The sequence below is a fragment of the Rhinopithecus roxellana genome, chromosome 8, assembly GCF_007565055.1.
Source record: "Rhinopithecus roxellana isolate Shanxi Qingling chromosome 8, ASM756505v1, whole genome shotgun sequence".
NCBI classification, from domain to species: Eukaryota; Metazoa; Chordata; class Mammalia; order Primates; family Cercopithecidae; genus Rhinopithecus; species Rhinopithecus roxellana.
The window spans coordinates 126,909,342-126,934,646 of NC_044556.1; the positions used below are offsets into that span (position 1 = coordinate 126,909,342).

The window sequence follows — 25,305 nt, forward strand, 5'->3', positions numbered from 1 at the left end:
CTTTTTTTTCTCTCTCTTTTCAAACATACACACACACGAGTGCGCATGCATGCATATACACACACGAAATACTATGAGTGTAAATATTTTAGGGCAAAACATTATAAAATGTCCAGAGTGATGACCTTGATGGTGAGTCAAGATCCTCAATCACTGAAAAAGATGCAATTATCCCTACTGCACTGGAACTTCCTTGGGCTGCAGTTCAGAGTAAAACATTTTAGAAAGATTTCCAGAAAAATAAAAAGGCTAAAACCCAAAATAATTTCCTTCTCAACCTTTGGGAACCAGAACACACATTCTTTAAGGAGTTTCCTATGGTATAAATTTGTTTTTTGCCTGAATCTTCTTTCTGCTATTGCATCCACATTCTGGGTTCCCTCAAAATCTATAGCTAAGTACAAGGAAACCAGAGTCTCCAAACCATGCCCTTCTTCCTAGAAGTGTTTGCTGCCAGAGTTCTGTTGTCAGAAAGAAATCCTGCCTCCAGGAGACACATGCATTTTCTGTTTGCAAGAGCTGGATATTCTTTTCTCCTGGCTGTGGACAATCCCTCCATTTATTCCTTGAAAGAGAACTGTTTGCTCAGGAGAGATACCCAAGGTCATATATTAATCCTTCTTTGCATAGGTTATATTTAGCATTCCCACCTCCCCTATCAAAAAGGTTGAACAAATGAGCTCATATTTCAGTGACCCCTAAAATACACAAGGTTAATCATCTTTCATGAGATGCTCATGGCTTCTTGACTTATTAGTGGTCTAAGGCATAATTTGTTAATGAGATTAAAATGATTTTTCCCATTCAATTCCTTTTCTTTGTCATCTTTCCCCTCTTTTCCTACCAGTGATTTTTGGTTGATTAATTACTTAGGAGGCTGGTCAAATCTCACTAAGACTCACTAAGATGCATACTTCCATTCTAGATGATGAAGTGGGTGCTCTGTTGGGAGAGGAGTATGAGAGATAAACACATGAACATATTCAGGGCCTCTGGAAGAAAAGGGATAGATTCCTGAAGCTGAGTCTGCCTCGCCTTACCTTAGATGATTCATAAGACATGCAACTATAATTCCTACTAGAAATAGGTTCTCTTTTACTGGATGGCAACCTCACTTCTTTCACAGATAATGATTCCCAAACTTTTTGATGGGCTCTGACATGCAGGCTCAAGCCATGTAGGACTTCTCCCAAGGGGAAAAGTTTGATGGAGTTAAATTTATATTTCAGCAGTGATAGCTTCCTGCCTCTATTTCTCTGGAAGCCTCTGAGGCACACTCTCCTGCTTACTGTCCTACAGAGGGAAAGAGAGATGGTAATCTGTGATGGTCTCCATACATCTGTGCTCTAGTAGAGGTGAAATGACACATTTCCTGGGAAACCATTGTAGACAGCATGTGGAGGGAAGGGCAGCAGGGTCACTGGGTAATTCAAAGCTCATTAGAGCATAATGCTCTGACAAGGAAGGTCGTGTGTTCAATACATGAGAAAGCGGGCACCTGACTTCTCCCCTTCCATGGCACAGCCTGCTCACCTGTGTACATTCTTACATCTTACAAAGCTAAGGCATTTTTTGGCCACTTTCAGGATGAGTGTGAAGTTAAAGAAGGAGCATTAGAGCATGGGTTTTCCTCTTTTTTCATTGTATTAGAAATCATTTTCAAAGATTCAGACAAAATTTTATATGAAACCTCAGTAGATAGACTTGATAAGGGTGACGATATCCTGGCTAAAGCTCAGAGCAGGGAAGCTGAAGTCCTGCCAGCCAAGCCTGTTCCAATCCCCACTGCCATCTCCCATGGATGCTCCCTCCAATGATGTCCCTGGCATAATCCTAGAAACCTGGAAGGTATCACCTCACATGGCAAAAGCAACTTTGCAGATGTGATTAAATTAAGGATCTTGAAATGGAGAGATTATCCTGGATTATCTAGGTGGGCTCAATGTAATCACAAGAGTCCTTGAAAGCAGAAAGAGGAGGCAGAATTAGAGAGAGGAGGGGATTTGCTACAGAAAAATGGTCAGAAAAATGCACTGTTGCTGGCTTTAAATATGGAGAAGAGTCATATGCCCAGAAATTTGGGTGGACTCTAGAATCTGCAAAAGGCAAGGGAATAGATTCCCCCTAGAGCCTCCAGAAAGAATTGCAGTCCTGGTGGCATTTTGATTTTAGCCCAGTGGGCCCATGTTGAATTCTCATCTACAGAGTTGTAAGTCAATCATGTGTGTAACTTATAGCCACTACATCTGTGGTAATTTGTTACAGAGGCACTAAGATTATAAGTACTCTTGAAAGACCCTATAGAGCTCACTCAATAGACTAGAGAACTGCTGCTCTTGTACATCACCAGTAAGGAAGACAGCTCTTACCTTGCACACTAAGAACAATGAGTAAGATTTGGTCATCAGCAGTGGGTAGCTGACCATAATGCTTGGAACCCTCATGAAATTTCAGCAACCCATTGCTATTGGAGAGCAGTCTGGCTTGGAATGGTGTGACTGTGGTTTGTACAGGTCTGTGCCTTTCACGGATATTTGTTTCCTGTCTTCAGAGACTATATAAACAATAGGGCAATTAACTGTGTAGCAAATAACCCTGTGGGAGTCCATGCATAACTGAAAAACATGTCCTGCTCCTTAGAAAGAATGAAGGTTGAACAGCCTATGCAGACCAAACATGAATCCCACCTGTCAGGTTTGAATTCAGCCAGGAAAATATAAAGGTATATTCTCTGTCTCTGCCCACATCTCTGCTCCTTCCTTAGGTTCCTTAAGAGTCAGCGTGTCCTGAGTTTCTTATCTCTCTCTCCTTTCATAAAAATAGGCTTTTCTTGTGAAGCCTTTCAGTTCAGCACCCAGAGGACTGAAGGTAAAGTTTATGTGGAGAAGAGGAAGGCAGGCCAATGCTCTGCAAACTACAGTTGGTTCAGCTGATACCTTTGTCCCTGGTCCAATTCCAGATGACAAGGGACAACTCTGCTGACATATCAGAGCTTTAGGACAGCACCGATGCTCACTGGAGACGGGTCAGGCTCAAGGTCAAGTCTCCGACCTTCTTAGTGGGGTCACAAGGGTCATGATGGGACACATCAGCTCTCACCCATCCGTCCTCCTGCCTCAGGAAGCCTATGCTTCACAGCCAATGAGAAAAAGGAAATCGAGTGTGTCTGCCAATCCTCCTGCCCCTCCTTCTCCAGAAGCCACGTGGTCCAGTGGCTTCAAAGTATTATGCTAATACCAAGTACTGGTGTAACTGGGTGACTTTTTGCAGTGGCTCCAATTCTAAAATGCAGCAGCCTTATTGCAAATGCATATTCATCAGAACTATTCCTGCTAGCTCTGTCTCACAGATCAGTGTTAAAAGTACAAAAATCCATCAGCATAGCTATGTGCCAAGTAAAAGGGGCTATCACCAACAGAAGGCATCTGACAGGCAGACCCTGAGGGGTTCAGGAAGGGGCAGAGAAGTGGCAAAAGAGGGAGAGCCTAGCCCTGTGTGTGTCTGCTAATGCATGTGCATGCTCAAACACGTATTGCAGTGGCTACAGAGGGTAGGGAGGGAGGTGCACATATGAACACACAGTGTTTCAGCACTTAGAATGACTCCAGACAGTAATAAGACATGAAAGGCTGAAATCTGGATGAAGAAATATAAGCTGAATAGCTTTTTTAAAAAGTGTCTCAGCTGGGAGCTCCATTAGATAGTGAAATTGTCTCCTGAGGATCCCAGCTGGGAGCACGTTGCTTAAGACATGTGAGAGTGGACCAGTCAAAGGGAGGGTGGCACTGTGGGACATCAATTTCCTCCTTGGCTGCCTTTGGGAGGCGTGACCTAAAGAGCACCGTTCTTTGCATTTTCCTGACAGTCCTTGCTGTTCTTCTTTCCCCTCCTTACCATGGACCCACAGGTTCTCCTCCTATCTGCCCCTCAGTGCTCTCTCTCTCCCTTTCTTTTTCTTCATTTTCTCTTCCTTCTCAGATGAATCACCCTCCTGTCAACTGCTGCCTCATAGGCAAAAGTTTGGGGAGGCCTTAGGACTGGGAGCACTCCACCCTGTACCAGGCACACATCTGTCTTCGATTGAGAGCAGCTCCCTGAACAGAACAGGTGCTCAGTGATGGGAAAGAGGGGAGGGGAAAGATGGCATCAGCACAGCATCCTCACAGCTTGTCCCTGCTCTGGGTCCTCTCACACAGCACAGCTGTCAGACTGGAAAGTGAGACAGGGCACCATATCCTCCCCAGAGCTGGAAGCTCCTGCTCCAACCCCCAATCCAACAGAGCAACCAGTGAATCATCTCTTCCTCTCCTCTGCTCTCAATCTGAATGGCTTTCCTCCCTGCCTCCTCTGTCCCATGCCCTTTCCTCTCTTGAGGACTATATCATTCTGCCTTCAAAGAAGGGAGGGATGGAAACAGACAATAGTGCTAAGGGCATAAGAGTGGCCCACATAAAGGAGCCAGCAGCCAAAGGCTTCATCTGCTCCTGCCTCCATTTCCCTGCATGGCACAGTACAGGCTTCACATTCATGATGTGGGAGATAGCTTAGTCCACTCTAGTCCAAATCGTCTTACTAGTTAATAGAATCACATTTTTTTTTTAAGAGACAAGGTCTCACTCTGTTGCCCAGGTTGAAGTGCAGTGGCGAGATCATAGCTCATTGCAGCCTTGAACTCCTGGGCTCAAGGAATCCTTCTGCCTCAGCCTCCAGAGTAGGTAAGACTATCAGCATACACTGCCATGCCCAGCTAATTTATTCCATTTTTTTTTGTAGAGATGAGGGTCTCACTATGTTGTCCAGGCTGTTCTCAAACTCCTGGCTGCAAGTGACTCTCTCACCTTGGCCTCCCAAAGCATTGGGATTACAGGTGTGAGCCAGCCACCATAGACACAGTCCATAGAGCTGATAACGAAGTATTTTAGAAGCCCACCTTTGAAGAAGCAGGTGCCCATTGCTGTGGTCACAGAGGGGACAAAGTTTTTTTCTTTTTTAATTTTTATTTTTTCACTAGCAGTCCTGGCATAACTTACTTCTTTCATCACTCTAGCTTTAGGTAGGTTTCTCCTAAAATTTTCTATTACATTTAGAATCAATGTCATACAATTAAGCAGTTATTTAGTTCTTATGAACTAAATTTTTTCTTGAATAGTTAAAGTGCACACAGTAGGTACTCCATAACAACTTCTCAACTAACTGACTCATGATTACCTTCTCATCCTTATCAAGAGAAAATCCCTAATTTAACTAGCTGGTGTTTACAACTGGGGATCACAGCACATTTTTACCTATATATCTGCATTGTGTCTTCCCCCCGTGCTTTTCCTCCCCATCCCCCAAACAGAAACTACTAGCTTGGCAGGGCAGACCTACCACGCAACCAGTGGAGTCCAGCTTGCGATCTGAAATACAGCGGAAATTCTTACTGCAGCCCCCGTTATCTTTGCTGCAGTCGCGCACCGGCCCAAAGGAATCTAAGAGAACCTCCAGGCTGTCGAAGGAGGATGAAGTCATCAGCTCCTCTCTGTGGGGAGACAGAGTGGGAGGCAGGGAGGGGTCAAGGAGATTCCAGATGCAACAAGTGGCGTGGCGTTACATTCCATGCTCCTCTCTAGTCAACTGAATTGTATCTCACTCTCTCTTATAAGAATTGAAGATCAACTATACTCCAAGCCTTGAACTAACAAATGATGGGCATTCTCCATATCTGGGAAATGAGCCAAGGCTGTAACGCCTGGTCAAAGAAAGAGGTCTAAACTTGGGCAAGTAAATTAACATTTTATTGCCTGTCAGTCCTTAGTGTATGTGAGAAGTGCTTACAAACTCTAATTTTATGTCTTCTTCCAGTGAATGAGCCTTGGGACGTGCAATACTGACCCAGATAAAAAGCAGATCCTGGCACAACATAGGGGGAATTAGCAGGTTGCCTGCCAATTTTTCCTTTTAGCTTGTCGTGACTCCTTCCCCAGCACCTAGAACCTACAGGTAGTTTCTCATTCTGCTTCCCAAGCCAATTGCAGGCCTCAGTCCTGAAGCCAGACTCACCTGACCTCCACAGCATCCTCCATCACGGTCATGTCCGTCTTGCACTTTGCTGATGGATTGATGGCCAGTTCGGCTGGTGGAATCACAAAGCTCTTGCTGAGGGGCAACCACATGCCCTCCCCAAGGGTGTAGGTGAATCTGCAGGGACACCCAGTGCCAGGTGGTCATGACTGGAGGCATAACCACTCACCACTGGGGGATCCACCACCAGAATGCCAGGGGATCTGGCATTCCATTACCAGCACTTTCTTCTCACCCTCTGCAGTCCTCTTCAGAAAGATTGCCATTTTATGGGTGTAATGACTAAGTTCTAAGGAGGTAGAGAGAGCAACTCTTGCTCACATGGCCAGGCAGCTGGAGAACTGATTATGGTGCCTGCTCACTAGTTTTTAGAAGTAGTTTTTATCAAGTCATAAAAAGCAAGTTCCAGCTTTCTTCGGATTTGAAGCTGGGCTTCCCCAGTCTTGAGTCAGATATAATTGCAAGCATTTTAATTGAAGAGAGATGCCAGCCTCCCACCGTCCCCATCCCACGGCTGCACACCCACAGTGGTGGCAATGCCATCTCTCTGTGCCTGGAGGAACCCTAACAAAGAAAAGAAAGAAAGAAAGCACCCCTTTACAGCTTCTGTGTGATGGGAACAGAAATGACTGAAGCCAAGAGCCTCCAGGGAGGACAGAAGAGCAGATGAACAAATGAACAAAACAGGCCCAGATTTATTCTCTGCACTCCTACCCACACCCTTGGCTAAAGGCGTTAACCCTGGGAATACAGGGAAGTTTTTTTTTTATATTCTTACAACAAGGGCTAAAAGGAGTAAAAGAATCAATCGGCATTTCAAGGGAGAGCTTAAGAAAACCATGAGAGATTATTTGTTTATTTATTCATTCATTTCATTTCAAAGGCATTCAATGCTCTGTGTTCATAGTCAAAAATAGTCTGCGGGATCAAAGCCAGTGTGGGTGGGATATGAAGAGGCTGTGGCAGTCTGGCGTCCCCTCCCCACTTAATGTGGAAGGAGGAACAATGGAAGGATGTTACAATTAAACAGAACCATTAGCATGCTGCTCACACAGCACCCTTTCAGAATGCTGCTCCTTTCTCTACCTTAACACATACATAACCCTCTCCCCTCCTCAGGTTGCCTGAAATTCTAGGAAACCAGATTGATGACTTTAGATCTTTCATTAAAAAAAAAAAAAAATGTAGCCCTCTCCAGTAAGCTGACCATTGACTGGGGCCAATGGGACAGAGCAGACCCATTGACTAGGGCTCACGAGTTAGAGGGCAGCCAAGCCACATGATTTCTGCCTACAACATGAAAGAGAATCCTGGGCCCTAGAGCAGCTGGAGGGGTGTGGGACATGTGCCAGCTTAAGGCAGGGGATTTCCAGGGGCCAGGCAGAGCCACTGGTAGGAGGGAAGTGGCCAGGATTTGGGGGATTTTCTCCCATTTCCATCCTGACTCTTGGGCCCCTACTTCTCTGACCTGTTGGTGAACCTCTGCATTAAGCAGCATTAAAATGTTAGAGATGCTTCTGGCTCTGTAAGAGTCACTCAGTTCTCCCCACTCACAGGAATATCAAGCAGTAAGTCTGTGCAGGGAGGTGCCTGCACCAGGGGAGGAAAGCTTGTTACTTAGGGAACAATAGAAGACCATGGCTTCATTCTTCTGTGAAGCAGTTAGCAAAATTGGAAGCATGACAGTCCCTTCATTCACACACACATACACACACACAAACACAGACTCACACTCACACTCACACACTTCATCTGGTAAGATTAAGGAGCCCATTCAGGGCTGATTGCCTCAAGGTATCTGGAATCTGGGACTTAAGGATAATGTAAGTTGAAGAAAACAACCTCCAAGAATTTGTATAATTTCACTTTGCATTTCACAATGAACATCCTTGAGATAGAAACATTATAACAGGCAGGCTGGAGTGGGGGCACCTCCGCTATTATATCATTTTAGAGAGAATGTCTATAAGTACTTTGAATGGTACCAAGGAGGAGGCAGTTTATTGGACATAGAAATAAAATTTTGTTTTCTATTTTGATTTCAAAATTACAATATTTGCATTGAAGCAGAGCAACAAATCTGTGACCTGTGGTTTATAATTTATGTAACTGATTTTAGGAAGCCGTTGGCAGTTCTGGTACATTTCCGATGGTTAATTTTTCTTTTGAAAGAGAAGGCTCCATGCCCATCCATCTCACAGTTTTCTCTTCCTCCTCTGAATACACTAATATTTCTAAGAGAAAAGCAAATCACATCTTCCCCTAACTTAAACTGTTTATGGCACCCTGTACCTACAGAATAAAGTTCCAACCTCCAAAGAGGTCATCCTCGATAGCTGATAGCTTCTTCAGCTTCTTTTTTCACCAAACCCTGGGTCACCCTCTGCTCTTACAATGAGACCTGACTATAGTTCCTAAAGTAGTCCTGATTTTCTCACCTCTTTGCTTTTGCTCCTAATAGACCTTCTTTCTGGATTTTCTTCCCTCTCTTCTATGTCTGACTTCTAATCATTTGCAGACTCAGGTAAGATCCTACCCCTTCCAGAAATCTGCCCAGGGCCTTCACCCTGTACCCTCAGGCTGAACAAGGGGCTGAGCCTGTGCACCTGACTCAGAGTCCCTTGCTGCTCTTGAAATGATGAGTTGTGCCTGTCTTTTCATGTGTCCATCACCACTCAGAAGAAAGTGCTCTCTTGGATGGCAGAGGACAGTTCTTTGTCACCTATGTATCCCCACTGCCTCACACAATTTCTGCCCCAAAGAGGTCGCTCAATAAATATGTATTGACTGATCAATAATGATATTTCATTAGGTTCTTTAGTTTGCACAAGTTTCTGGGAACCACAATCTCCATGTTCAAATTTAAAGGTGGAAGCAGAGGCTAAGATTTTCCTCTACGTAGAGCAGGCTATAGGTTAACCTCTGGGTTTATACGGATTTAAAGGTTAAAGTGGAAATGAATTTGATATTGTGAGAAACCTCCTACGTGCAGAGCAGCTCCTGAGACACTGCACTGGACCATGTTAATAAGAAAAGCAGCCTCTGGTAAGATCAAGGTGAAACCCTGTAGGGGAAGCAAAGTCAGGTGTTGGGTGAGACTAATCTTTGCAGAGAACTGTAAAGGGGCAGGTGCTCTGTAGTGTGGCCTCATTTATCCTTATAACAGTCTTCTGAGGCTGGTCATCTGGCCCCACTTTATCCGTGTATCAAGTAATTTTTAAGGCTAGTAACCTCTCCAAGGTCACCCTCTGTAAATGGGAAAATTGGGATTGGTCTGATTCTCAGGTATGGATCCCAGCAGCTTTCTAGTTCATGCTGGCTCAAGCCTATGGAATTCTCAAGTTTTCTTTCATCTGCAAAATCTACTGAGTAACTCCAAAAACCAAATATAGAACAAACTGTCAGAGAAAAGCTGTGTCCTAAAATCTCATCTGTCCCTCATTCATGCAGATTTGGCAGGAACAACTTCAAAAAGCTACCCAAGAGAAGCTGGGTGAGTGTCTAGAATGCTTTCCCAACTCAGGCCTTCTCTGGAGACAGCTGGTGCTGACCAGTGCAGTTGATGGCTCAGCTGTGCACTGAGTCCTGCACACAGCCCTGTGTTCAACTAGAGCTAGAAATTCCTGTCCAGAGGCAAACACTCACCAGAGAGCGCTGCACAGAACATGGCTATGCTCTCACCATGGCTTGCCATTAAATGGAATGTGAGGAAACGTATCAATTGCTATTGATCTGGCATCTCCATGCTTCCTCAGAGCAGGCTATTCCAGGACAAGGAATTGTTCCACAGAATGCAGGCACTCACTTTGAGGGAAGGTCTCTGTGGGATCAATTTGGTCTGTACCAATCCCTACCCCCACAGTCTAGTGGAAAGGAGTGATCCAAGCCACAATAGAGAGGACTTCTTGGGCACTGGCGTGGGTTTGGTGGGAAGATTCAGTCGGTAGGTTCAGGGTCCTCTTAGATCCTTTGAGTCTAGCTTGGGCCCTTCCCAAGTTATTTGGGATTGCAGATTATCAAGGTTAGGTTGAACACTAAGGTCTTTTCTTACTCTGGGTTCAAGTTTTTAGGAAATACCTGAAATGATTATCTACATATATCTATTGAAGGCCTGCTGTGTTCAAAATTGTATGTTAGATGTTAAATATTTAAAGTGATATAAGATACCGCTCCTTTGCTCAAGAAGAACATCATTTCATTGGGGAAAAATAGGCAGTTGAAAAATAAATATTAAATAAAATAATTAATGAATACATATTATAATCCATATATGATAGGCATTTGCAGGGGTAAAGTCATTGCGGATTGCTATAGTGGATTGGAGACATTCTAGAGCAATATTCTTCCATCCTGGCTTCAGGTTAGAATCACCACAGTGCTTTTAAAAACGCTCATGCCCTCGCCACACCTTTCAGAACTTACGAACTAATTGGTTTGCTCTGGGTATGATCGTCGGTCATTTTTAAAGCACACTGGGGACTCTCATAGAGAGCCAGGGCTGGAGACTGCTTTTTGGATGAGACTGTAAATGCTTGAAGTCAGAGACTATCTTGGTCATATTTGTTTGGTTATATCTGCAGCATCTGAAACAGTACCTTGAAGTAGTAGGTGTTCAACAGATGCTGAGTTTGGTGGAGACTTGATCTGGATCCTAAAAAATGGTAGTATTTATATTGTAAGAAAAATGTGCATTCTTGCTAGAGGAAAGGGTATGAGGAAATGAGCAGAGTGGGAGACATTCAGTTTATTGCGGATATGGGATCACTTAGAAAACAGATTCAGCTAAGAACAAAAGGTTCTCTAGAAGAAGAGTGGCTCATTTAGAGGAAGTTGTATGTTGGCATTCGATAGTAAAAAGATTTAAATGGAGGAATTTAAACTCTATTTCAGAGTCTAGAGAGATGTTCAGGAGCTTGGAATTCAATAGGACACTAAATCATGAGTGAGCATAGTTGCAAATAAGTAGCCAATTATAGTGACTGACCAGGTCACAGAATTTTTTAGAGTGGTCGTTGGTAGGTGGTTTACTCAGATGCCAGTGTGGTTTCGATTAAAGTTCCTGGTACCTAAAATAAACAGATTGTGACTCATTGCTTTCATTTTTCAGGCTAGTTGTTTCCATGTTAGGGATAAAAATTCTTAGTCACTTATTGATTAACCCACCGGCTCCTGAGATATCTGACCTCATGGGTCAAACCACACAATTGGTCCACTCTGCAGTGCTTGGATAAAACATCCAGTTGGCAGCCAGCAACTTTGAAAAAAGCATAAATGGTGCTTGTGGGGATAGAAACAGTTTTTGTGCAGGTTTTGCTTGAATAGCAATTTTATTAAGGCCCTTGTTTTTCAAACTGCTAGTTTCTGACTTTTAGGGAATAAGGAACTTATCCATGTCCATCAGCCAAATTCCACCAGGCTCCTCATCTGCCTTATCTTTATTACCCTTTGAAGTCCTGGAAGACCAGCAGTAGGAAAAAGGAAGAAAAAGTCAGCCGAATGATAAATCCTTGTTGGAAAGTTTTAATGCCCATATCACAGTCCAAGGAATGGAGCTGACATCTCTTGCAGCACAAATCCTCAAAAGCAGCCTGTAACCAATGCCATGAGCATGACCCCAGCCTTCTCTGGGACAGACACTCAGGAGAGAAAAGGACAAGGGAAAGTCCTTTGAGGAAGTGGTTCTGTGAATCTACATTCTAGCTAGGAGCATGCCTGAGAAAACACAGCTGTGGCTAAGCTGAATCCACAACCAGCTACAGGAGGAGCAGTAGAAGCTTTGCAAAAGAGTGAGCCCTAGGAGGCAAATGCAGGAGCAAAAATTAACACCTAGGCCAGGAATGGTTGACAGGGATGGTCTGGGAAGGGGCTTGGAAAGGTGGCAGTGAAGAAGTGAGACTCAGCAAACTGTGTAGGTGTAAGTCTTCCATTTGTCCTCCACTGCTCACCATTTCTCCAGAAAAGGCATGCAGTAGCTGAATTCATCAGCAGCTTATGCAGAACTACTCACTTCCTCTACTAGACGACTTACTCAAGGAGGGACATATATTCATGCCCATACTGTCAAGCCAAGCACTTAGAAGGAACTCAGCAAATGTATGTTAAGTGAATGATAGATTGACAAAATGAATGGATAAGATCTTATTTGGGAAATAAACTGTTCCAGCTAAGGCCTAGTATGAATTAAACTTTATGATAATCGAATCGTTCCTGGCTGGCAATCAAATTATTCCTCTGCTGTGGGCCTTTCTAATATGTGCTATTCCCAGGTATGTAGGTAGAAATTTGGGAGGGACTAGAAGCATCCAATTTGATCAGGAAAGTAGTAGCTAAAAGAAAATAATAATGAGGCAGAGTTTAGAAAAGGGGAAGGCAGGGGTGGGAGAGATTCATTTTGAACAACTTAAGACTCTGTGAGGAAGGTGCAAATTAGATGCAAAATGGAGTGGCAGAAACTGACATGAATTGCCTACTCTGTGCCAGTTTCTGTGCCAGGGATTTTCCCTGCATTATCTCATATATCCCTCACAATAACCTAGCCAGGCATGTAATATAGCCCCATTTAACAAATGCAGAGACTGGAGGCTTCAGGAGGTTGAGTAAATTAGTGAGGTTCCCAGAGCTGGCAAAGAAGGAAGCCAGGGCCCAAACAGAATCGGTCTGACCTCCAAGTCCTCCATGTTGTCCCTGGGCATGACTAGGGGCAAGCACTTTTGTTAGTAGGTGGCCATGACAACTCAAGGTGTTTCCCATTTTATACTTTACCACTAGAAAGTAAGTTCAGGGGGAAGTGGAACACAGGGTTTGCAGACATACATAAGCAAGTCCCTAGACAATCACTTACCTAAATATTTTATCAGAGGGCTGCTCTCCCAGAACCAGGTCAAAGCCTCGCTGAAATATTGTGTAAGGCCATGGCCTAAAAGAAGAAACATCATTCAATTAAATTCAACTCAACAAATACTCACTGAACGCCCACTTCGTCCCAGGCACAGTGCTAGGTGGTAGAGACCCAGCCATCCAGGGCATAGCCCCTGCCCTCAAGAAGCTCACTAATATGAGCTCACACATGACCTTGAATCCTGGGACCTGACAAAGAACATGATAAATGTAAAAATCACTGAACTACTAGGAAAATGGAATTTAATAGCCATGACAATTGAAACTACATATAGTGTAAAATTATATGAAGATAGACCTGACATATTCATAATTCATGGTCCTTCAGACATAGATTTTTAGAAACCTAGCTTGATCTCCCTTAAGAAGAGCAGTATGAGTTCTTGGGAATCACAGTTCTGGATTCAAACTTCATTCTGACATTGAACCAACCGACTATGGACAGATAATTTGCTTGCCAGTCCTAATTTCCTATAGGGTCAATAAATGATAGCTCCCTAACAGACCATTGTGAAGATTAAGCAAACCTCTTCGGCCAAAGACTACAGCTCATACAGGATATTCGACATGTTTTCTTTTCTTATGCAAAATGACAAGAGGATGCTGGGTCTTTGATAGGTTTCAGACATCTTCAAACATTTTAATGTCACTCACTCAAACAGAAACAATTGAAATTGTTTCAATTGTTTTGCAATTTTTTTTTCAATTGTTTGCAAATATTTCTTAACTGTAATGCTTTTTAGTGAACATCCAGGTATTGTCATATGTATTAGAAAGTAACAAGACTATTTCTTTTAAATAGTGTATATCTTTGCACTAACCCAGATCTCTAAGCCCATTATTTAATCATTAAAGCAAGAATTAGCAAAGCCCAGATCTTGTGAGTACTGAGCTATTGCACACTCTAGGTGGATTTAGCCCTTACACTTGCGCAACTTACAGTCTTATAATGAACCCAATTATTGACAATTTTACTGTAGACATTCCTTTAGTTTTCAAGGACTACAAAAAGCCAGGAGAATAAATTATTAATTATTATTTGGGGCTAATTCTAATACTAGGAGTTAATCTAGTGGTTTTCAGTGCAGAGGGTGTCACCCCATAGAGGGTATTTTCAGAAATGTCTGGCAGTTGTTCTTGAATGACACAATGACTGAAGGTCATCATTGCCCTTTAGAAGGTAGGGCTAGGATGGCTAGAATAGTGCATTGCTCAGGACAGTTCTGCAGAACAAAAATTTCCCCATGTCCTACAAGCTTTTGAATGTCATGCAAGACATTTATTTAGGTTTTGAAAACCCGCTTCTAATGGTATGAGCATAGATGCTAATTCCATTGACATAGAAGCACAAAGTACAGTTTCAATACAGTGAATTTTCTAGGTCCATAACTACTTTATAATTTGAGGGGAGGTTACACGTTGTATAATCACTTTGAATCACCAATACAGCACATGTGTATCAGTCTGTATTACTCTCACACATATCATAATATAATATTGCATTTTATATTATATATTATATAATGGAGAATCTGCACTAGGTACAAATGTCTATCAAATTTATTATTTATTTTCTTGTAATGGAGCATTAAAATATTTATTATAATTAGCATAGGAAGATACAATTATTAAATATTAACAGTTATATCATTATAAATTATTCTTATTTCTCCCTTAATTAATATTAAGACACTATATTTGTGAAAATTTTGTATCTATGGGTTTTATTATTTATAAATTTTATTTACACATAATAAAAGGGGTTAAAAATATTAGTTGCAAAATATTGATAGTGTTGGAAATCACCAACTTAACCCAATAAGCCATAGAATTAATTACCCAGAGTCTTTATTTGTTGCAAGGGAAAGCCATTGGAGCTATATAAGGAAGTGGCTAGGATGAACGTGTTCATTATTTAAGCTTACTATTTATAAATGTATTATTCCTGGGATTCAATTTGGAAATACCTAGAGGCAAGAACTGGCTCCATAAGCATCCAAACAGTGTACTGTGAATAACTCTTGCATCCAATACAAGCCCCTCCCCAGATGTTTTGATGTTTGTTCGTCATTGTAGGTGAACCCACAGAGTAGGGTTTGAATTTGATTCTTTTTTTTTGCTGAACAGAAAATGGTGGTCTATGCACAGCTAAAAATATCTGTTAATTCAGGAAAAAGTCCAGAAATCACGAGAAAAAAATATTCCATATAATCCCAGACACCTAGAAAAGGCAATAAAAAAAGAGGGACATGCCATTTTATTTATCTCTATTTTGGGTAGGATCATATTTTATTTACTGTCAGTTTAACATTTTAAATAACATACATTTTGCCTTCCAACCATTTCCAGCACTCAAAACTGATACAATGTGTAATTATAGTTAATTGTTGGCATAGTTCCTAGGTTGTTTGAAAATATATTTTCAGGAGCCAAATGACTGGCATTAAATACTATGTGAACAATTAGCTATGCAGAATGACACAAATAAACCTGTATTCAAGCCAAAGTTAAGGAAGCAATGAGCTTGGATGTATTTATTAAGCACTCATCCACTGTTGCTAAGTAGGTTAGGTCAAGGAGACCTCCTGCTTTTGAGGGCCCGGAAAATTAAGAATATCAACTCAAATTGGAAGGATGTAGAGGAGTGCAGTGTAGACCCCACCCTGATCACATTTAGAGGCAGCAGGGCACGGTGGTTTTAGGACATGAATTCTGGAGTTAGGCTGCGTATTTCAAATGCCAGCTTAGCCACCAATCACTGTGTGACTTTGGGCAAGTTCCTTCCCCTTCATCATTCTGTAACCCCATATCCTCATCTGTAAAATGAGGCTGATGGTAATAGCTATCTATTTGACAAAGTTGTTATGAGGAGGAACTAGCTAATGTAATTAAAGTGTCTAGAACAGTTCGTGGCATTTAGTGAGTGCCACACATAGAATCATGTGTTAAATAAGTTAAATTGATCAATTACATACATCAAATATAAATACTATAATAAGGAGTGGTTCTCAAACTTCAACAGAGGAAGAAGTGTCTTGCCCTAGGTGCAAATGCAATGCCAACGCAGGCTTTAACTCAGATTGTAGATGTCTTTACATAGGCTGGAGAGGAGGCAACGTGAGCATGGAAAGGCCAAAGCCCCGACACCCCACCTCCCACCTCCCACTTCCCACCCAGTGGTCACTTCACTGGGCATCTAACTCTACAGCATTGACATTAAACTCAAAGAGTGGGGAAGAGCATATTGTGAAATGGCAAGAGAATTCAGCAAGTAGCAAATTGCACCAGCAAAGGAATAAAGGGGAATTTACTTAATTTCTTCCCTCTAGTCCGGAATGATCTGCCAGAGAGATGAGAAATCTTACTTGATTTATTTAGCAAATATTTGTAGAGGCCTATTGTGTGTGAACTGTGATATGAGGCAACAGGAATTGGGATAAAGAGATTCTTGCCCTCAAAGGAATCTAAGGTCTTTGTGAAGAAACACATATAGACCCAGACAAACCACTGAGAATGTTAAAAGGGAAGAGGAAGGGGTTTTTAGCAAATAAGCTAAGTGGTAGTGGCTGGTGGCAGAGTCACCATCCTGGGTGCAGGGAAGGCTGGTGTTGGCAGTGCATGGAATGACAGTGGAGGGTCTGGCAGGGGAGCTTAGTGCACACAGGTAGAAAGTCACAGGTGGTCATACAGGAAAAGGTGGGGCAAAGTAATGAAGAGCTGGACGTAAAAGCACTCATAACACTTTGAAAACTGACCTGCTTGATACCCACTGAAAGAGGAAAGGCCTCTGTATTTGGGCTCTTTGAGGGCAAGAGAAAGTAAGAAAACCCAACGGGCCTCACTAAAAAAAAAAAAAAAAAAAAAAAAAAAAAAAAGCCTATCATGAAGTCTTGTATCCAGGTTTAAATGGAAGTTGCCTCTGAGATATCTGCAAGCAGGGTCTAAAGGTCCTTCTATGTGCCCCTCGCTTCCCTTTGCTCTGTTTTTCAGACTATGGACTTCACTCCAAACAGCTAAGACACATGGTGGAGATGCCCCCTAGCAGTATGAGCCACAGAGGAAACACTTTGTCTCCTCATTAGAAAAAAAAAAAAAAAAAATCTCTGGGAGAACTGCCTGCCATATTCTGAGTCAGATGAACAACCTGGACCAATCTCTCGGCCGGGTAAGCAGAGGCTTCTGAAGAGATAGCAACTCCTATCTGGTTTTCTGGGCTAGAGCTGGAAAGGAGCGTGAGTGGCAAGCCTCAGCTTCTATCTGCTTGTAGTGCTAAGAGTGTTGCCTCCATTAGAAGTGAGCAGCATTATTGAGCAGACTGTGCCAATATTCGTTTTGTGGAAAGGGCACTAGGCCATCAAGGAGCCCATGGATTGTGTCAGGTCAGATGTGGGGCAGGAGGTTGAACCCTGTCATTGGAAGGAAACTTCAGTCTCTCTATCCACTTTGATATGTGGTCTCCAATATTCTCTCAGTGCAGGGCAAACCACTCACATCTTTTTAGTTAGAATAGAGCATTTTTGTTTGTTTGTTTGTTTGTTTGTTTCATTCATTCTAACAAATAAAGACCCTGAAGATTGTCGTCCCATGTGGGCAGCTACAGGTGGCTTCCATTCAGGCATATCACAGGAAACACCACAGACCCATGCCCATGCAGGAACATAGCCTGTGCCATAGAGGAATCCATTGTAACGGATGCACAGCAGCCAGCAGGCACACATGCAAATACGTATGCTGAGAACTAGTGGTAATCTTTTATTTGCCTTTTCTTTCTTCCTCCTGTCTCACACAATACCCACAGTCTATTCAGAGTTTTCTCTAAGCATTGGCAATTTCCAAGCTTTCGGTTTCTCTCCCAATTCTCTCTCCTACCCCTTAGGACATATCCACTGTTGCAGGGATTTTTCCCTTAGTCTAGGTGATGTGTTGGGTCAGAGGTTGGCTGTGGCCTTGACTCGACTTGATGCTTGTCCTTCACGCTGATAGCTTGGGCATTTCTTTCACTCTGTAACTTAGTGAGTAAAGATCCTGCATGACCAGGCTGACTGGATGCTCCCTTCATATGGGCTTTCTCAGTGCATCAAGGGACTACTCTTGCTTTAACAAGGGTCCTTTAAATGTCACTTTTTGATTAAATGCTAGTCCCAACTTTCCACCTAACTGTGGCACTTGGAAACAGAGCTCGGAAGCTGTTAGCCAGCATGTCTGGTGATAGGCTTCCTTGTATAAGACTTGCCATCCAGGGAGAGGGAGGAGAAATAGAGATAGACAGGTAGGTAGGTAGGTAGGTAGGTAGGTAGGTAGGTAGGTAGGTAGGTAGACAGATAGATAGATTGATGGATCGATCAATAGATAGATAGATAGATAGATAGATAGATAGATGATAGATAAAAGAAAGCAAGCAAGAAAGAGGGAAAAGTAGGGAGATAAGCAGAATGAGAGAGAATATATGTATGTATATATGAATGTGGGTATGGTGTGTGTGTGTGTGTGTGTGTGTGTATTCTCTTTGATACAGTCCAGCATAGATGGGATGTTTCATTCAGAAGCAGTGATGAACAGGGCATTTCATTATGGACTTTGAGAAACTATAAGCTTTTTCCAGACTTACATATTATTCTACCTGTTATAAAAGGAACTTTCACAAATGGAAATATTTGTCCACAGTTAAATGAAAGCACATCCTTTCAAGCCTGCCTCTGGCCCACATTTGGCTGAGTTTCTGGTAGAAGCATGGTTTCCAAAATTTCTGCCCAGCTATTCACAGCACTTTGGGGTCCCAGTATGGGATATTGCAGGGACCATTGAAAACAATATGCTAAGAATAGATAGGGCTCAAGGACAGTATCTTCAGTTGAACTTTTAATGAACTCCAGTAGGCGCCAAGAAGGCGGACAAATAAGGAGGAGCCTAGAGACAAGGAGCTAAGCAGAAGGTTACATCTGGGTAGAGAAAGTTTGTTTTGCATTGTGTTATTTCTGCTGACGTGAGGTTTATGGAGTATAAATAAAGTGAGGCGGAGGCTCTGGGCGCGGCCGCCATGTTCTCTGTTTGTCTTTGTCTCTTGTGTCTGTTCATTCTCCACCACCCCCGGCGCGGTCCCCAATAGGATATTATATTTATATGTAACGTGAGAGCATTTAAACAAATATTCCTTTCCTAAACTAGGTAAATAAATCGCAAGAAGGGTGCAGTGAAACAAAGAGAGAATAGAGGCTCATTTTAAAAGTGCTTCTGGAGAAAGGCAGTTTGCAGTATATACAGGAGAAAGGTGAAGAGAAAAATGGCAAAAATGAATTTTTCTGCTATGCAGTTGGCTGAAGCATCACATGCTTCAATGTATCCTAATGGTAAGACGAGGAGATTATTACATGTCACTATCTTCATAATCATTACTAGTTCTGGGAAAAAATAAGTACTTGGAATGACCAATCCCTAGATTATCTGGTAAACCTGTGGCTTTATCAGAAGTTAGTAAGCATAATGATGAATAATGATGCCGAAAGTTTACAAAGGATGCTATAGGGCCTTGAGGCCTTTGCAAATGTTGTTTCTCTACCTGGATTACCACCCCCGACATATCCCCTGTCCCTCAACTGCCATTTACTTGGACAACTTACACTGTTCTGAAAGTCTAACTTAAAAATGATTTCCTAAAATAGGCCTTCCCTGGCACTCCTAGACTAAGTTATATTTCCTTGTTATATTCTCTCATGGCACCCTGCACTTTCCTTTATATATATTTAGTGACTATTTTCTGCTCACCAGATATAAAGGACCTTGTCATCGTGTCTACTATACCCACCATGTGCAGAGTAGTACCATTACATAGCGGGCGCTCAAGAAAGAGCTCCACTGTATTGCAAATGAGGTTGAGGGTTAGACAGAGCTGAATTTAAGCCCTGGATGAAGCAATCATTGAATTATATGACCTCAGATAAGTCCTTTGATTTCCCTAACCTCAGTACAATCATGAGTTGCTCAATCATGAGGATACATCCTGAGAAATGCATCATTAAGTGATTTTGTCATTGTGTAATTATAGCACATTTACACAGACCCAGACAGTATAGCCTACTAGATAGACACCTAGGCTATATAGTATAACCTATTGCTCCTAGGCTGTGAACTTGCACAATACGTTACTATACTGAACACTATAGGCAATTATAATACCACGGTAAATGTTTAGGCATCTAAACATAGAAAAGGTACAGTAAAAATATAGAGTTACAATTTCATGGGAACACTATTGTACATGTGGTCCACTGTTGACTAAAATGTCATTATGTGGTGCATGACTGTATTTTCATCTGTAAAATGTGGATATAATGGTGCCTCGAGTTATTACATGTTGATCACCCAGCAGTATTCAGAGCCCACTTGAGGTCAGTGGTCAGGGATATTAAATGAGACCGATCAGTGTGGTGGCCAGCTGCAGTCATTTGTGCAAACACAGATATGGAGCCACAGGGCTGTTGAGTTTAACCAATGTTGAAGTGTTTCAATGAATAAAATAAAATGGTGATAGGCCGGGCGCGGTGGCTCAAGTCTGTAATCCCAGCACTCTGGGAGGCTGAGACAGGCGGATCACAAAGTCAGGAGATCGAGACCATCCTGGTTAACACGGTGAAACCCCGTCTCTACTAAAAAAATACAAAAAACTAGCCGGGCGTGGTGGCGGGCGCCTGTAGTCCCAGTTACTCCAGAGGCTGAGGCAGGAGAATGGCATAAACACGGGAGGCGGAGCTTGCAGTGAGCTGAGATACAGCCACTGCACTCCAGCCTGGGCTGCAGAGAGAGGCTCCGTCTCAAAAAATAAAACAAAACAAAATATAAATAAATAAATAAATAAATAAATAAATAAATAAATAAATAAATAAATAAATACATAAAATAAAATGGTGATAAAATAATGCCTACATTTGCTAAATGAACTACGTTTTTTTTTTAATTTTTAGTTTTTTTTAGAGACAGGATCTCACTCTGTCACCCATGCTGAAATGCAGTGGTGCAATCATAGTTCACTGTAGCCTCTAATCCCTAGACTCAAGCAATCCTCCTGCCTGTGCTTCCCAAAGTGCTGGGATTACAGCTGTGAGCCACCATGCTTGACCTCAAACTTACATTATCTTTTACCATATAAATCTCATGCAAAGAAAAATTAAATATTGATGTGATTGTGCTATTTAATGTCTATTAGTAGTAAACAAACTCATTTAGAATTTTTTTATACAGAAAAATAACACACTTGTCAGTAATTAGAAGAGTAGTTCATGTAGGTGCAGGAGCCAGACTGAGTAGGTTTAAAACCTGGCTCTACCACTTACTATCTCTGTGACCTTGGGTAAGTTCATTAATTCATGTGATGAGAGTATCCTATCCACTTCCCTCCTTGCTGCAGTCATACCTATACTGCTGTGCCCCCATCTTCCCTCCTCATTTCAGATCCTGGATCACTGTCCTCTCCCAAAACTTCTCCATAATTTTTGGTAACTTAAGTTAAACACTAAAATCAAGTCACTCAGCTCTTTGACCTTTCTCCTCTAATGATTCTATCTCTACCCTCCTTTTCCCATGGTCATGTTCTAGATAACCAATATCTGCAGCCCCTCCCTGGTCTCAATTTCAAAAATCCCAATATCTAAGCATCATCTCATATTTTGCCAACTTATTGTTTCTAATGCCATAATTTTCTACCTCCTGGATGCTTAGAATTTATTCATTCTACCATTGTTTTCCTGACCTTCACCCACCTCGTGTACATTCTTCCTTCTTTTTTCATATTAAATTATGTCATCCATTATTGTAATCATTCCCTTTCATGTAACCTCAACTCCCACACTCCTCCATCACTTCATCATACTTGTCTGAAACACTCCAACACTGGTTAAACTCAACGACCCTGTGGCTCCATTTCTGCGTTTGCACAGATGAATGCAGTTGGCCGCCACACTGATTAGTTTCATTTAAAATCCCTGACCGCTAACCTCAAGTGGGCTCTTGAATACTGCCCAGTGATCAAACTACATTTTCCTCATTCATTCACTCTCCCTTTCTCTAGATCACCTTTTCATACTTTCTTTCTCTCAAACCTCTGACACCTCCTCCCCCATTTTCTCCTTCGGCACATGATGTGCTTCCTCAATAACTGAGAAAACAGAGGTAATCAAGATGCAAAGCTTTCACCACCACATCCACCTGCCTGCCTGCCCATGCCTATTACTCAGGCCTCCTTTCAGTAATTAGGCATGAACAGTTTCCACTCCTGACTAAAGTGCTGCCATCCCAGCCCACTCCTGGCATTTCATAGGCAATGGGATTTAAGAAGGGCCCTCCGTGGAAGTTACCAGTGCAAACTCCCCTTTGCTCCTATGTCCTCAGGCAAATAAGAACACAGATCCTCAACTTCTTCACATGTAAAATGGGAATTCTCAAGTACAGTATACTCCACAAAAACATGATATTGTTGAACACTGTGTATAAACAAATTGCAAATTCTTGATAATCTTTAGTTATTAATTTTTAATTATTATTTAGGGTAACTCAGTCTATTTTTTATGTATATGTGCACACATGTGCTTTATATAAATTATCTCATTTAAAGATAGAGCAATAAAAACCTGACAGGATCCCTTCCTTCTGTGGCTCAATTTTCTCATCTGTAAATTAGGGATAATAATATTATCTACCTCATCAACTGCATAGGGTTGAATACTTTTAATATGTGCAAATAACTTTCAATAACCTTGGGATGCAGTCAATTTTTAATAAATATTAACTGTTATTATGCACACATTAATAGGAATTTTGATTCTAAATACTGAAAATTTTTTTTTTTTTCTTTTTTTTTGAGACGGAGTCTTGCTCTGTCACCCAAGCTGGAGTGCAGTGGCACGATCTCGGCTCACTGCAACCTCCGCCTCCCGGGTTCAAGTGATTCTGGTGCCTCAGCCTCCCGAGTAGCTGGGATTACAGGTGCCCGCCACCATGCCCGGCTAATTTTTGTACTTTTTAGTAGAGACAGAGTTTCACCATATTGGCCAGGTTGGTCTCAAATTCCTGACCTTGTGATCCATCTTCCTAGGCCTCCCAAGGTGCTAGGATTACAGGCATGAGCCACCACGCCCAGCCTGAAAATAAATTTTATAGATATATCAAATGATTTTAAAATGGGTAGTAGTGAACAAAATGTTGTACCTTTTCTTCTAGATTTTGAAACTCAAGGATACAACCTTGTCCCAAAACATGGCAATAAAGACAAATACACATATATACACATGTAACATAAATGTGATGTTCACACTTGAACTTTTTGTCATCACACTCAGCCTTTTAGCCAAGAAAGAGCAAGCGAGAGAATAAGAAAAGTGAGGGGCACTGTCATGGACCCCAGTTACGCAGGAGGCATTCATACCTTGACTCCCAGCACCTGACTTGGAGAAGGGCTAGCTGCTCCTTTGATTTAAGGATCATCATAGAAGGCAGACACAGAGTTCATCTGTCCCCAAATAGGGGAAGCTTAGCCCAGAGAACTGTAGTTTCCCTGCATATTTTGGGATCAAGAATTGTATAAAGCAAAGGGAAGAAATCTTGAGTGGGTCAGAAAAAGCTGGTGATGGCAGCTGCCATTTATTGTGCATTTCTACAAGTCAGGCAGGTACTCTGTTGGGTGCTGTCCATCTCTAGCTACCTAGAGAACTCTACAGCTGTGTTATTATCCCCAAGTGGCAAAGGTGAACAAGGGTTCAGCAAGGTCATGTTAGTTGCTCAAGATCACACTGCTAGTAAGGGGTAGAGGGGAGGATTGTCATGGAGCACATATCCTGGAATTTCTCCCACACCTTCCTCTGCTCTTCTCCCCATCATAGGCATAAAGCTGTTGGAGAAAATATACAAAGGCAGCATTGGGTCTACACACAGGACTGTTGGCTGGGCATCAGCTTAGCTTGTCCGCCACTGGCCTCTGGGTACAAAATAGTGGGTGGAGCAGAAGTTATCTGTAGTGCATAGAAAGAATTACCTGTCTCCTTGCCTGTGTTTTCATGGGGACAATATTAGCATACATGGCGTTATATTAGAGTCACTTCCCTGTCTTCCTTTATAAATATTCTCTCATTCAAATAGCTACTGAATCTCATTAATCATGGCATCTCTTGTAAGCAGAATTATTCTCAAACTTTGATACATCAGATTTACCCTACATATGGGTAAACTGGTCCTCAAATTTTGATGGCTCTCATTTCACCAGTCTAGGGTTGGGTCAAACATCAGTATTTTATCAGTATGTATACATGCTGACCTAACATGTATACATTCACACCTTAGCTAATCTTTATAGATGAGTTTGGCATTCTGTATAATTGCATAGAAACAGAAATTGCAATCTAGCCTAAGAATTCATTGGAACCTGTTTTTTAAATTTCTGGATAATGAGAGGTGAAGCATATTGAGTTCCTTCCTGTCCCCTTTATCGATGAATTAAGATATCCCAAATCTCATTACAATTATATGAGATGCACATTCATTTTTGAAAACCTGTCGGTCATTTCTATTTCTGAGGATCAACAGTTCCATGAAAACAGTATTATGCAACATTGAGATTTTCCTACATTCGGAAATGCAGCTACAGGTACAGATGCCCCCACCTATGTGCACATACACACATGTGGTTGTGCACATGTGACACACACACTCACAAACACACCTATGTCACAGCTGCAGCATTTTCTTTGTGGGTAGGGAGTCAGACGACTGGTGAGACTCACGACTGCTCTCTTCCTCCTCTCTCACCCTGCTAGCAGCTGCTGCAGACAGGCAGAAAGAGCATGCTGAGAGCAGGGTCCCTCGCTGATGAACACTGAGCCTGCAGTTTCCCACACAAATCACCCCAGGAAAGTCTCACCATGGCTCAGGTTTTGTGGGTGAGCTCTGAAGTCAGATAGATCTCCATTCAAGTCCAAGTTCTTGATTCAAGTCCCTTGCTAACTTCATGCAACTGATATAGCTAAATATATTTGACCTTTCCAAGCTTCAGTTTTCTTTTCTGTAAAATGGTGATAATGGTAACTACTGTTTTCCTCCCTCCACTTCTCTCTGGTTCTGCATCTAAAGGTTCAGTTGACTTTTACCCTGGTCTAATACAGCCGGGGCCTCAAGTTCAGTGGTCCTGAAAGCTTGTTCGTCTTGCTTACTCCTGTCCATGGGCACAGCCTGCCATGTGTCCTCGGACACCCATCTTTGCTCACAAATGAACAGGACAAGAGCTTGGCAATGGATCTGTGCAAATTCATCCCTGTACAAGAAAAACAGTTTAACACATATTCACGACTGAATGTTACATCCCTG

General features: G+C 42.1%; 1 protein-coding gene across 3 annotated transcripts in view; it reads right to left on the bottom strand.

The window, feature by feature from the left end:
• The window catches only part of ASTN1 (astrotactin 1), a 311,322-nt gene that overhangs the window by 96,041 nt on the left and 189,976 nt on the right, over positions 1-25,305 (bottom strand). For all 3 annotated transcript variants that reach the window (XM_010367398.2, XM_030937122.1, XM_010367397.2), the window contains exons 9-11: positions 12,905-12,979; positions 6,043-6,180; positions 5,371-5,521 (exon numbers count right to left, since the gene is read on the bottom strand). In XM_010367398.2, coding sequence (XP_010365700.1) covers positions 5,371-5,521; positions 6,043-6,180; positions 12,905-12,979 — 364 coding nt within the window. The remainder of the gene's footprint in view (positions 1-5,370; positions 5,522-6,042; positions 6,181-12,904; positions 12,980-25,305) is intronic.